General features: G+C 39.8%; 2 protein-coding genes across 2 annotated transcripts; both read left to right on the forward strand.

Moving 5' to 3' along the window:
* Positions 1-4,049: 4,049 nt before the first annotated feature.
* LOC101032386 (olfactory receptor 7A10) lies at positions 4,050-4,979 on the forward strand. Its single transcript, XM_003941688.1, has one exon. The coding sequence runs from the start codon at positions 4,050-4,052 to the stop codon at positions 4,977-4,979; it is 930 nt and encodes a 309-aa protein (XP_003941737.1).
* A 7,291-nt stretch (positions 4,980-12,270) lies between these two features.
* Positions 12,271-13,200, forward strand: LOC101032713 (olfactory receptor 7A10). Its single transcript, XM_003941689.1, has one exon. The coding sequence runs from the start codon at positions 12,271-12,273 to the stop codon at positions 13,198-13,200; it is 930 nt and encodes a 309-aa protein (XP_003941738.1).
* Positions 13,201-13,530: the final 330 nt, after the last annotated feature.

Consider the following 13,530-nt stretch of genomic DNA (forward strand, 5'->3'; position numbering starts at 1 on the left):
TGTACTTTATGACTCAACATGTGTACCAACACAAATACACACACATACACAAACGCACAGAGAGAGGGTGGGGGGAGAGAGAGTATCATGAAATCTTTGTGTATGTATGCTTAATAGGTATAATGCACTCTGATAGCTTCTTTTGTGATTTATTTATTCTTTTTTTTTTTTTTCTGAGACAGAGTCTCACTCTATCACCAGGCTGGAAGTACAGTGTCACAATCTCGGCTCACTGCAACCTCCGCCTCCTGGGTTCAAGCAATTCTCCTGCCTCACCCTCCCAAAAGTAGCTGGGAATACAGGCCTGCACCATCAGGCCCATCTAATTTTTGTATTTTTTGTAGAAACTGGGTTTCACGATGTTGGCCAGGATGGTCTCAATCTCTTGATCTCGTGATCCGCCTGCCTCAGCCTCCCAAAGTGCTGGGATTACAGGTATAAGCCACCATGCCCGGCCCTATTCTATTTAATTCTTTCAAACCACACTCTGACCCTTTAATGGGTCCTGATCCAAGATTATGAACAACATTCCAGTACTATGCCCTCCACACCTATTTTAGCATCTTTTTTAAGGTTTCTCTTTTTCTAAGGCTTTCTATCTAAGGCTTCTTTTCTGGCTTTTTTCTCTTCCTTATTGTCAGAAAATTCTGAGACACCACATTCTCTCATTTGTTCATACAGTGTATATTTATTTGGCTACTGTCACCAACTGCCCTAAATGTGGGGTGGTGAGGAACTGCATGTAACATTATCATGTCGCTCACTCAGGTGCCCACAGTATAGTTGGGGAAAATTCTATGGAATGAAATAAAATTGACACAGTGATAATCCCTACTCATTAATTAAGTGCATAAAGGAAATGTCATTTAACTGTGGGAATTTTTTTAAATGGTTCACAACAGAAGTGACTCTGGGGAGTCCTGAAAGAATGGATGGAGTTTTCTAAACAGAGACATGGTGAAAATTACAGATAGACCCAGGGGGTGAGACTCAAACACAGGGAGGTGAGTGTGAACCGAAGAAATATTTTCAAATAAATATGGCATAGGCAGAGGAATAAAAATTAGATTAGGATTCTGCCAAGTGGATCACTGAACATTAAAGCTCTGCTTCTGGTAAAGCTGAAGTCAATTTTAATTTTTGGGAGATCTATGTGGGAGAGGGAAAGGTGTCTGAAGGTATCATAGAGGGTGAAGCCTTGTCTTTGCAAGCGCAGAATTTTACTTTCATTCTCCGGTGGGAAGTCATAGGGTGGGGGTGGAGGGATTAAGCTGGAATAGTCAATGACCAGCTTTGAAAGACAGATTTCTCTGAGTCAACGAGAATATTGGCATGGAGGGGTGCCAGCCTGGGAAAGATGACAAGGAACTGAAATGAGGCCAGAGAATCAGGACTGGAAAGGTGAGAAAGGGATGGAGACGTTTGAGTGGCAGACGGGAAAAATCAACCTCATCTCATCAGCAGGGATAACCATAAATTTACTAACAGGAAGGAACTATGCAAAGCACTTTGTACATATATTGATTAATTCTGTGGACCACATCAGGAGGACGGACAATGCCATCCCACTCTGTAGGGAAAGATACCAGCATTGATAAATTCTGTCATTATTAGCAACATGGGTGGAAGTGGAGGTCATTATGTTGAGTGCAATAAGCCAGGCACAGAAAACATTTACATGGGAGCCCAAAATCAGGATCTCTTGGAGGTAGTGAATAGAATGGCAGTTACCAGAAGCTGGAAAGGGTAGTGCAGAGAGAAGGATGAAAGCCAGTTGCTTGTGGGCACAAAATTACAGTTAGATGGCAGGAATAAGATCTACTGTTCCACAGCACAATAGGATGACTATACTTAATAATAATATATTATATATTTCTAAACAGATAGAAGAGAAGATATAGAGTGTTTCCAACACAAAGAAATGATGAATGTTTGATGGGGCAGGTATGCCACTTACCCAGATTTGATCACTATGCATTGTATGCTTGTATCAAAATATCATGTGCACCCCATAAATATGTACAATTACAATACCCAGATTGGATTATTATGCATTGTATGCTTGCATCAAAGTACCACATGTAGCCCACAAATATGTGCAATTATTACATATTTATAAAAATTTTAAAATAATTTAGAATGACTTTGTAGGCTTTTCCAAGTCCAACAGCAGGTACAGAGCAGATGCAAAATTATAAATTTCTTTTCTGATGATAGATGTTTTGCATTTACAAACACGTACAAGTTGGAACATTCGATGACCAGCTTTGAAAGATAGATTTCTCTGAATCGATGAGAATATTGGCATGGAGGGGTGCCAGCCTGGGATAGATGACAAGGACCTGAAATGAGGCCAGAGAATTGGGACTGGAAAGGTGAGAAAGGGATGGAGACATTTGAGTAACAGATGGGAAAAATGAGAGGTAGAAGAAAAACAGCCTCATCTCTTCACCAGTGATAACCATTCATTTAGGAATAAGAAAGAGTTATGCAAAGTTTTTTCACATACATTGTTTTGCATTTACTATAGTTTACACAAATATTTTACAATTGCATCTTAAATACTCCCCGCCCACTTTTATTGGACTTTGTGTGATTCCTTTTGTGAACTGTGGGTTTATTCCCTTTTCCCCTTTTCTCTTGGAGTGTTTAATCTGTAAGACATCTTGACACTATAAAGGTATCACTTTGTATTAATTAATAATTATTCTGGGCATTGGGGTATATAAGCAGGGTTGAAAAGTTGCCAGAAATGAGGAAGCTTTTTTCATCACAGTCTCTCATCAACCACCTGTGTCCATCATGCCTATTATTCATCTCTTTTGTTATGCAGCAGATTTTTATATATTTTGTTAAATACAAGGTACAAAATGATGACGTAAAACGGAGCCCCATGTTTACACATCCATGGGAAGCTTACAGCCTGGAATTTGCTGCCCTGTTTACATTCTTGGGGCCACATTAATAGAGGGCTGAGAACCACTTGGGGAGACGGGGCTGTCAGTGTCTTGAAGTTTCAGCAGCAGCAGGGAGACCAACTGGTTCCTCAACACCCCGACACCACCTCTCATCACTCTCCCTCCTTCTCATCCTCCTCACTACATTGGCTCCTATTTGAGCCTTCATTATCTGAAACAAGAACCTCCCTCAGGCCCTTGCCCTAGTCATTCCCTCCACCAGGCACAGACTTCCTCACATAACCTCCGGGCTCCCACCCACTCTTCCTTGAGGTCTCTGTTGAAATGTCACCTGGTCTGTTGGTCTTGCCTGGACACCTATAAAAAATAGCAGCCCCGTGCCGGGCACGGTGGCTCGAGCCTGTAATCCCAGCACTTTGGGAGGCCGAGGCGGGTGGATCACGAGATCGAGAGATCGAGACCATCCTGGTCAACATGGTGAAACCCCGTCTCTACTAAAAATACAAAAAAATTAGCTGGGCATGGTGGCGCGTGCCTGTAATCCCAGCTACTCGGGAGGCTGAGGCAGGAGAATTGCCTGAACCCAGGAGGCGGAGGTTGCGGTGAGCCGAGATCGCGCCATTGCACTCCAGCCTGGGTAACAAGAGCGAAACTCTGCCTCAAAAAAAAAAAAAAAAAAAAAAAAATAGCAGCCCCTAACCATTCTCTTTGATGTGCTTTCATTTCTTTCTAAGCACCATCTAACACATCAGATGATGATGTCTTTATCAGCTCATGGTCTTTCTCCATCATTGGATAGTAAGAACATCAGTTTCTCAGCACCCTACACTCATTAGCTAGACAGTTCCTGGAACATGGTCAGCACACAATCAATATTACTCAAGTGCTTGAAAGAATTTCTCATTAAACAATACACAACCTCCTAGGGAAAGGTTGAGCATAGCACAGGAATTTTCAATCAGAGACAGCTCTGAAGAGCACAGAAATTGAGACAAGTTCCATAAACAAAATATAGAAATGAGTATCTTGACTGCAAAATATAAATGGTTGCCTTTCAGCAATGCAAGTGATGCCCTTTTGAATGAAACTTAGTCATGTTCTCTTTCTCTGACTAGTAGTCACCTAAACCACATGGAACCCATGAATGATACAAGGATTTTAGGATTTCTTCTTCTGGGACTTTCAGAGGAACCAGAATTGCAGCCCGTTATCTTTGGACTCTTCCTCTCCATGCATCTGACAACTGCGTTTGGAAACCTGCTCATCATCCTGGCCATCAGCTCTGATTCCCACCTCCATACCCCCATGTACTTCTTCCTTTTCAACCTGTCCTTTGTAGACATCTGTGTTACCTCCACCACGATTCCAAAGACACTATCAAACATCCAGACACACAGCAAAGTCATCACCTATGCAGGCTGTGTCACCCAGTTGTACTTTTCTGTACTCTTTATAGGGTTGGACAGCTTACTCCTGACCGTGATGGCCTATGACCGATTTGTGGCCATCTGTCACCCCCTGCGCTACATGGTCATCATGAACCCTCAGCTCTGTGGACTGCTGGTTCTGGTGTCCTGGATCATGAGTGCCCTGCATTCCTTGACAGAAAGCTTAATGGCATTATCACTGCTCTTTTGTACAGACTTGAAAATCCTCCACTTTTTCTGTGAACTTAATCAGATAATCCACATTGCCTGTTCTGACACCTGTCTTAATAACCTGGTGATGTATTTGTCAGCTGTGCTGCTGGGCGGTGGTCCTCTCGCTGGGATCCTGTACTCTTACTCTAAGATAGCTTCCTCTATACGTGCAATCTCATCAGCTAAGGGGAAGTACAAGGCATTTTCCACCTGTGCATCTCACCTCTCAGTTGTCTCCTTATTTTATTGTACAGGCCTAGGGGTGTACCTGAGTTCTGCTGCAACCCACAACTCACTCTCAAGTACAGCAGCCTCGGTGATGTACACTGTGGTCACCCCCATGCTGAACCCCTTCATCTACAGCCTGAGGAATAAAGACATAAAGGAGGCTGTAAGACAATTCTTCAGAAGGAAGAAATAAAAGGAGCATCTTTCGAGAAGTGCATGTGATTTCAAAGCTCTAACCTTCAGACTTAGACATTGTGATTCACGAATCAGACAGTGGAAGGAAAAAGTCCTGCTTCTCTTCAATTTCTAGAGTTTGAATTTCCTTGTTCTTGAGTGCTGTGTAGGTTTTATGCCATTTCTTTAGAAAGCTTTCTGCTCTGATATCCAACCAGTTTTTTCTTTGTCATTGTTCTAATTTCCCAGTTATTTCCAAACTAGAGTAAAAAAACCTCTCGGAGATTCCTATTTGTTTAATACACTAGAGAGTTGTATCCATCCTAAAAATCAATGGCAGCTGGCTACTGTAAGGTCATTAGCATAATTACATTGTAGATGAATATCTGAGATCACGGTTTTTCACATCTGAGTCCCTCACTTCTTTCTCTGTCATTACCTTGACTGCTCTTCCTGACGATGTAAACTTTACCATGCTAGTGTGTTCGTACATTGTTACAGCATTCTATTCTCCTCATTAGCATCCTGTGCTCTATCCAGCTCAGTGTACACACTGCCTGCTATATTCCCTGGTAAAGTGAAGGAAGGCAAATACTACATATGAAATGCATGTTCCTAGTGTAGTCTACACAAAAAGACACATTTGAATCAATCTGTTGACTTCATATGGCCTCAAGATTCAGAGATGACCTTAAATATAACGGACTAAAATTTTCAGTCATGCAATGATTACCATGGAAGATTTGTTTTTGATGGTGTAGGTATAGTTTGTGTCTCTACCCAAATCTCATCTTGAATTGTAGCTCCTATAATTTCCACATGCCATGAGAGGGGCCCGGTGGGAGGTTATTGAATCTTGGCAGTGGGGTTTTCTTCTGTTGTTCACATGATAGTAAGTCTCATGAGATATGATGGTTTTATAAAGGGGAGTTCCCCTCACATTCTCTCTTGCCTGCCACCATGTTAAGACATGTCTTTTGCCTTCTGCCATGATTGTGAGGCCTCCGCATCTACATGGAACTGTGAGTCCATTAAAACTCTTTTCCTTTATAAATTACCCATTCTTAGGCATGTCTTTATCAGCAGCATGAAAACGGACTAATACAGTGTACATCTACTCATTAAAGTGTGGAAGCCTGTTGTCTGTGGGTACTGAGGTTTGTTCATTTAGTTAAAGATTTGGTGTCATGATCTATATTTTTTGATTGCATCATCTTACTGTTTGTGATAAAAAGTTTCCAGTGCTACAAATGTGATTTCTTGCATTGTTCTAAAAATATCCCTTCCTTTAGGAAATTGTGTCATAGCATTAAACTGGAGGTAAGTGAAGAATGTGTGTATTTACTGCATTATCACTTGCTTTGTCTCTTTTATACTTCAAACTTTCTTCAGTCTTCATGAGCAAATGATGACTCACACAAGAGCTTGAATTTCTTCCCAGTATTGCATGTAAGATTAGAGACTTGTGATTCAAGACGGCAATTTGTTTCAGCAAAAATATATGGGTCCTGCCCAACTCTCCTGGTTACCTAGAAGGAATCTAAAAGTAGTCTTCTTATGATACAGTTATCTGAAGTAAATATAAATATCCATATAATTAAGGTCCCTGCCTTCAAATATCAGAAAAAGCACCAAAATATATGAGCCAGCAGAATATTCTAAATACACTGAACCCAATACAAAATTTACAAAAGGATCGGACACCTTAAAAAAAAGAATATTCCCAATATCTTTAGTTACGCTGCTTTGATTATTGTATCAGTAATCTAATCCTGCATAACAAAACATCCCAATAATAAATGGTTTAAAGTCATGCTTTAAAAAAATCACATCAGAGTCTTTATTGTTTTCTCATTGGGAATTAGGACATATATATCCTGGATAGGACAAAAATATTCACCATAGGACTATCCAAACCTAGTTAGTTCTTGAATGTTGAACAGTAGGGACAATTTTTTTAACTTTTATTTTAGATTCAGGGGTACGTGTGCAGGTTACCTGTATAAGCGAATTGTATGTGGTGAGGGTTTGATGTACGGAGTATTTTGTCACCCAGTTAAGCATATATGATAGACTGGGTTTTTTTATCCTCACTCTCCTACCACCCTCCACCCTCCAGGAGGTCCCAGTGTCTGCTGCTCCCTTCTTTGTGTCCATGTGTTCTCATTATTTAGCTCCCACTTGTAAATGACAACATGTGGTGTTTGGTTTTCTGTTCCTACATTAGTTTGCTTAGTATTATGGCCTCCAGCTCCAATCCACATTGCTGCAAAGGGCAAGGTCTCGTTCCTTTTGATGACTCTATAGTATTCCATGTTGTATAGGTACTACATCTTCTTTATTCAGTCTACCATTGATGGACATTCAAGTTGATTCCATGTCTTTGCTATCGTAATGGGAAATCCTTCATGAAATTGGTGTAGGCAATGATGTTTGAATAAGACCTCAAAACACAGATAACAAAAATACAAATAGACAAATGGGGTGACATCAAACTGAAAAGCTTGTGCACAGCAAATACAATGACTGACAGGTTGAAGAAACAAGCTTCAGAATGGGAGAAAATATTTCCAAACTATATATTCAAAAAGGGAACATTCAGAATATATGAAAAACTCAATAGCAAGAAACAAATAAAAACTCAAGCAAAAAAAATAATAAATGGGCAAAAGACCTGAGGAGATATTTTTTTCAAATAAAACATACAAATAGCCAAAAATACATGAAAAGTGCTCAAAATCACTAATCACCAAGAAAATGCACATCAAAGCCACAATGAGATACCACCTCATCTCATTAGAATGGCTATTATCAAAAAGACAGGAAAAGAATAATAATCCCACCTACTCCAGAGGCTGAGGCTGGAGAATCACTTGAACCCACGAGGTGGAGGTTTCAGTGAGCCAAGATTGCCCCACTGCACTCCAGCCTGAGCGACAAGAGCGAAACTCCATCCAAAAAAAAAACCAGAAAGAATAATAACAATGGCTGACAAGAATGTGGAGAAAGATAAAATATTGCATATTGTTAGTGGAATGTAAATGAGTACAACCAATATGAAAAACAGTACAGAGGTTCCTAAAAAAAGTAAAGATAGAACTAGAACATGATTCAGCAATGCTACTACTGGTATTTATCCAAAGTATATGACAACAGTATATCAAAGAGATATCTGCACACTCACATTTATTACAGCACCATTCACAATAACCAAGACATGAAATTAGTCTAAGTGTCCATCCATGGATGAATGAAATTTTATATGTGGTACATCTACACAATGGAAAAATATTCAGCCATATACAAGAAGGAAATCCTGTGATCTGTAACAAAACGAATGAACCTGAAGGACATCGTGTTAAGTGAAATAAGCCAGATACAGAAAGACAAATACCACTTGACATCATTTACAGAGGAATTGATCTCATAAAATTAGCGAATAAAATAGTAACTACCAGAAGCTGGGACAGTTGTGGAAGGAGGGGTGGGGAGACGTTTTTCAAAGGATACTAAATTGAAGTTAGAAGGAATAACCTCATAAGATACAGAGTACAACATGAATACTTCATACTTAATGATAATATATCGTATCATGGAAAAATACTAAGGGATGTTAAGTGTTCTCAAAATGAACATGATATGAGGTAAAGCATATATTAATTATCTGAATTTAACATTCCATACTGTAGCTAGACCTCAAAACACTCTTTTAGACGTGATACATACCAACTTACTCATCAATTTTAAAAAAAATAATAAATACATTTTGAAAAATTAAAATAATTTTATAAGGTGCTAATCTCAAGGCAACTTGCATAAAAAGATCCAAATACATCTCTTATAGCAACCAAATGTTTTATAAATGAATAATGATACGACAGCTCTTGATCTGTTTTAAACGTATAAAATTTCTTATTGTTTTGGTAAAAGCATCATGAAGCCTAAGGATGTAGCACCCACGGTTTTCTATCAGAAGAACATAGTTCACCCCTTGTGAAGAGGGGAACACCGATTTTCTGGAGGTATCAAGGGCTGAGCTCACATCACAAGTCAGATACTTGGAGACCCAAGAGACCTAGTCAAAACAAGTTCCTCAGTTTAGACTTTGGAAAAAAACTTCCTTTAGGGTTGGTTTAAGGTGTTAGGAGGTTAGGTCTCTGGAAGTCAATCAAGTCCATGGAGAAGGAGTAATGAAGCCTGCCTTAACCTCAAATTCAATATGGTGTCTTGGGAACAGAGCATGCAGAAAAAAATTTCTTTCAGAGCAGGGGAAAATCCCAAAGGAAAATGATGTAATCAGGTTGGAATAACAAAAGGAAATGTGCCTAATGAGCAGATTTACAAAGCTGTAAATTTCTCCTCTGCTGCTGTTCCTCAGTATATGCAATGTTGGGCTCAATAAGACATGGTTGTTTCCTTTGGAGTCCTTGATCTGGCTCAGCTACCGATCCTTTCCTGTCTCCTACTGTCTCAGGACAGAGCTTCAGTCTCCATCATCCACCAGGGGAGGTAGTCACACATCCACATGGATGCCTTCCTCTCAGAAGACCCAACAAGGTGAGTCCAAGAGCCCAGTAGGTACCGTAGGAAAGGATTAGGGAGAACGCAGTCCACAAACATGGACCCAAAGTCATCTGAGAGCCAACCCAGCCAAGCTCCGAGAAGAGAAATTGCTTTGGTTGTTGGCTTGCTTGCTTGATAAACTATTTGATTCATGTAATTGTTTATGATGCTAAAAAGAGCAGTGAACATTGAACTCAGCAAGAAGGGTGATTCCTGACAGTTAAGTAATGGTCACGGAGGCCCAATTTGATGAGGAAACGGGAGGAAGAAAGTGGTTCCAGTAAAAGTAGAATATATGCCCAAGGATTTTGCAAATAAGTGGAGAGAGAAAAAAAGTAGTAGCTGTGGCGGGATAGATAACTATGTATATAAATACTTATATTAAAATATTTTTATAAATATATGAAAATATTGTAGGATTTTCATGTTAAAGCAGTGATCCTCACTGCGGGTAGTTTTGTCCCCCGTGGAATTTTGAGCAATGACAGGTTTGGCTGTCACCTTGAGGAGGGTGAATAGAGAACAGGGAAGCTGTTATAATACAATATAACAGGGAAATGATAATACAATGCACAGGGCAGACCCCACCTCAGTAAATAATCTGGCCCCGAATTTCATTAGCGCTGGATTGAGAAACTTGGAGTTCATGAATATCTGTGTTTTTAATATTCACATCTCCTTCTAGGTTACCTCCCCAAGATTCTGTAACACTTTACACTTCTGCCGGCAAAACGACAGAGTCCCTGTTTCCTACCTGTTGAAAAGTTCCAACCCCACTCAACGTGGCAGCTGCCCTTCAGGCTTTTCCCCAGGCTGATGGGTGTGATAGAGAGTCTTGTATTAAACCATTACTGGGTTTGAGCAAAGATTCCTACATACAATCACCATTTTGATTTGTTTATTATCATATATCCATTTGTCCAGTTATCACCATTTCAAATTATTTCTACAGATTACTGATTTTTCATTGACATTTGAGGAAATACTTTTCAGCACAAAAAGCTGTAAATTTTATTTACCTAAATATATGTCTATAATCTTCTGTTTCTTGCCTTAGCACGCTTTGCATACACGTCATTTTCTATGTGGTTTTCTACATGTTCAGCTAACATGTATTATTTACTTTATAAGGTGTTTAAACCCACTAATTTTTTGTAAAATATGAGATGGGGAGAAACTTCATTGTCTTCCAGGTAGATAGCCATTTACCAGCTTTTGTTCCACAATTCAGCATTTTCCAACTAAATTGCAATGTAACCTTGTCATACATTAAATGTCCATATATACTAATACTTAGTTTCTGATTCATTCAATAACAGATGAGTATCTGCCATATACCAGAACATTCTAGTGACACTATATGTAATATAATTCATTGTGTAGGTCTTTGCCAATTAAATAATTCATCCGTTCTGATATTAAATTACTGTTATTTTATACCTTCTTTCAGTTAATTTTCAATGTCTCCCTCAAATTCACTTAAGATAGTGTTTTTAAATTTACTATATTTTTCTGGCTTTATTCCACTGACACTTTTTATTTTATAACTTCCTCTTGCTTTAATGTTTTTGTAATTCTTCTACACATATTAATGTACCTAAGTGAAAAAAACAAAGATAAACAGAGCAGGTGAAGTTCCTGCTCATTTGAATTTTTTTTATATAATGGTGAAGAGAGTTCAGTGTAATAGGCCAGGTGCAGTGGGTCACTCCTGTAACCCCAGCACATTGGGAGGGTGAGGCGGAGGTTGCAGTGAGCCGAGATTGTGCCACTGCACTCCAGCCTGGGTGGCAGAGCAAAACTCCATCTCAGAAATCATAATAACAATAATAATGCTCCATCTACACTTTTTTCTTAGCATCATTCTTCCTCATCGTAGCATTTGTTGCCATCTGACATAATATATGGCATTTACATTTTTTTCTTCTATTCTCTCTCAGTCATCAGATTGTAGAGATTTTCCCACATACTCATTTACTAGGCAGTGCCTGAAACATATCAAAATTCACTTTATATTCCTCAAATGCATGAAAGATTTTCTCATCAGTACTGTAGAGTACACGCCTTCAGGGAAAGGCTGACAGTGGGACAGGAATTCCTAATCCGAGATAGCAAGAGAATCCCCTGATCGGCACCAGATTCACACACAAAATACGCACAATTAACTTCCTGTAGAATGGAGGTTACCAGAGGCTGAGGGTGCTGGGAGGGTGGGTTGGGGACATCAGAGGACACAAAATTACAATCAGACAGGAAGATTGAATTCTTGTAGAATGGAGATTATCAGAGGATGGGAGGGTTGCTGGGGAGAGCTGGGGAGATGTTGGTCAAAGGATACAAAATTAAGCTAGACAGATTTTGTTCAAGAGATCTATTGTACAGCATGGTTCTAATGGTAATGTAATCATGTACATAAAACCATCAATGGTGATATAATATAGTTAATAGTAATACATTGAATTTTTGAAAAATCCAAAGATAGTAAATGTTAAATGTTCTCATCACACATGATGACTAAAATAATCACTGGTCAGATTTAGCCATTCACAGTATAAGCATACTTCAAAACATCATGGTGGACACAATAAAAACCCACCATTTTATCTGCCGACATAAAAAAAATCAACTTTAAAAAATAAAAAACCATAGCCTCTTCACTGTAGGATATCCGTAACAGCATTTCTGGTAGGTTTGTAATGCATGTGAGTGTCATGTTCTTTTCTCTTTTTGGTAGAAACGTCAACCAGATGAAAGCAGGAAATGATACACAAATTTCAGAATTCCTTCTTCTGGGATTTTCAGAGGAACCAGAATTGCAGCCCTTCCTCTTTGGGCTGTTCCTTTCCATGTACCTGGTCACTGTGCTCGGGAACCTGCTCATCATCCTGGCCACAATCTCAGACTCCCACCTCCACACTCCCATGTACTTCTTCCTCTCCAACCTGTCCTTTGTAGACATCTGTTTTGTGTCTACCACTGTCCCGAAGATGCTGGTAAATATCCAGACACACAGCAAAGTCATCACCTTTGCAGGCTGCATCACCCAGATAGGCCATTGCCTACTCTTTGCAGCATTGGACATCTTTATGCTGACTGTGATGGCCTATGACCGGTATGTGGCCATCTGTCACCCCCTGCACTACACAGTCACCATTAACCCCAGACTGTGTGGACTGCTGGTTCTGGCATCCTGGATCCTGAGTGCCCTGAATTCCTCATTACAAACCTTAATAGTGCTGCGGCTTTCCTTCTGCACAGACTTGGAAATCCCCCACTTTTTCTGCGAACTTAATCAGGTCATACATCTTGCCTGTTATGACACTTTCCTTAATGATGTGGTGATGTATTTGGCAGCTATGCTGCTGGGCGGTGGTCCCCTCACAGGAATTATTTACTCTTACTCTAAGATAGTTTCCTCCATACGTGCAATCTCATCAGCTCAGGGGAAGTACAAGGCGTTTTCCACCTGTGCATCTCACATCTTAATTGTCTCCTTATTTTATGGTACACTCCTAGGTGTGTACCTTAGTTCTGCTGCAACTGGCAACTCACATTCAAGTGCTGCAGCCTTGGTGATGTACACTGTGGTCACCCCCATGCTGAACCCCTTCATCTACAGCCTGAGGAATAAAGACATAAAGGGGGCTCTGACACAATTCTTCAGAAGGAAACAATAAAAGAGCTGTTTTTCAAGAAGGGCCTGTGATTCCAGAGCTCCAAGCCCTGGACCCAAAAATTGTGATTTTGTAGTCAGATGGTGGAAGTAGAAATTGCTCCTATTAATTTCTTGAACTTTCCAATTCTATGATCTTAACTGCTTTATAAAATGCATGCATTTCCTTAAAGAAGCTTTCAGCTCTCAGATAGCCAACCGTTTTCTCCTTTGTCATTTCCCAACTTCCCCAAAGTTATTCCCAGGCTAAGGTCAGAAACAAGGTGGATATTCCTGTTGGTCTCATACACTGGTGAGTTGCGTTAGTGCAAAGAACCAAGAATGGCAACTATAA

Source organism: Saimiri boliviensis, chromosome 14 (genome assembly GCF_048565385.1).
Source record: "Saimiri boliviensis isolate mSaiBol1 chromosome 14, mSaiBol1.pri, whole genome shotgun sequence".
Lineage (NCBI taxonomy): Eukaryota > Metazoa > Chordata > Mammalia > Primates > Cebidae > Saimiri > Saimiri boliviensis.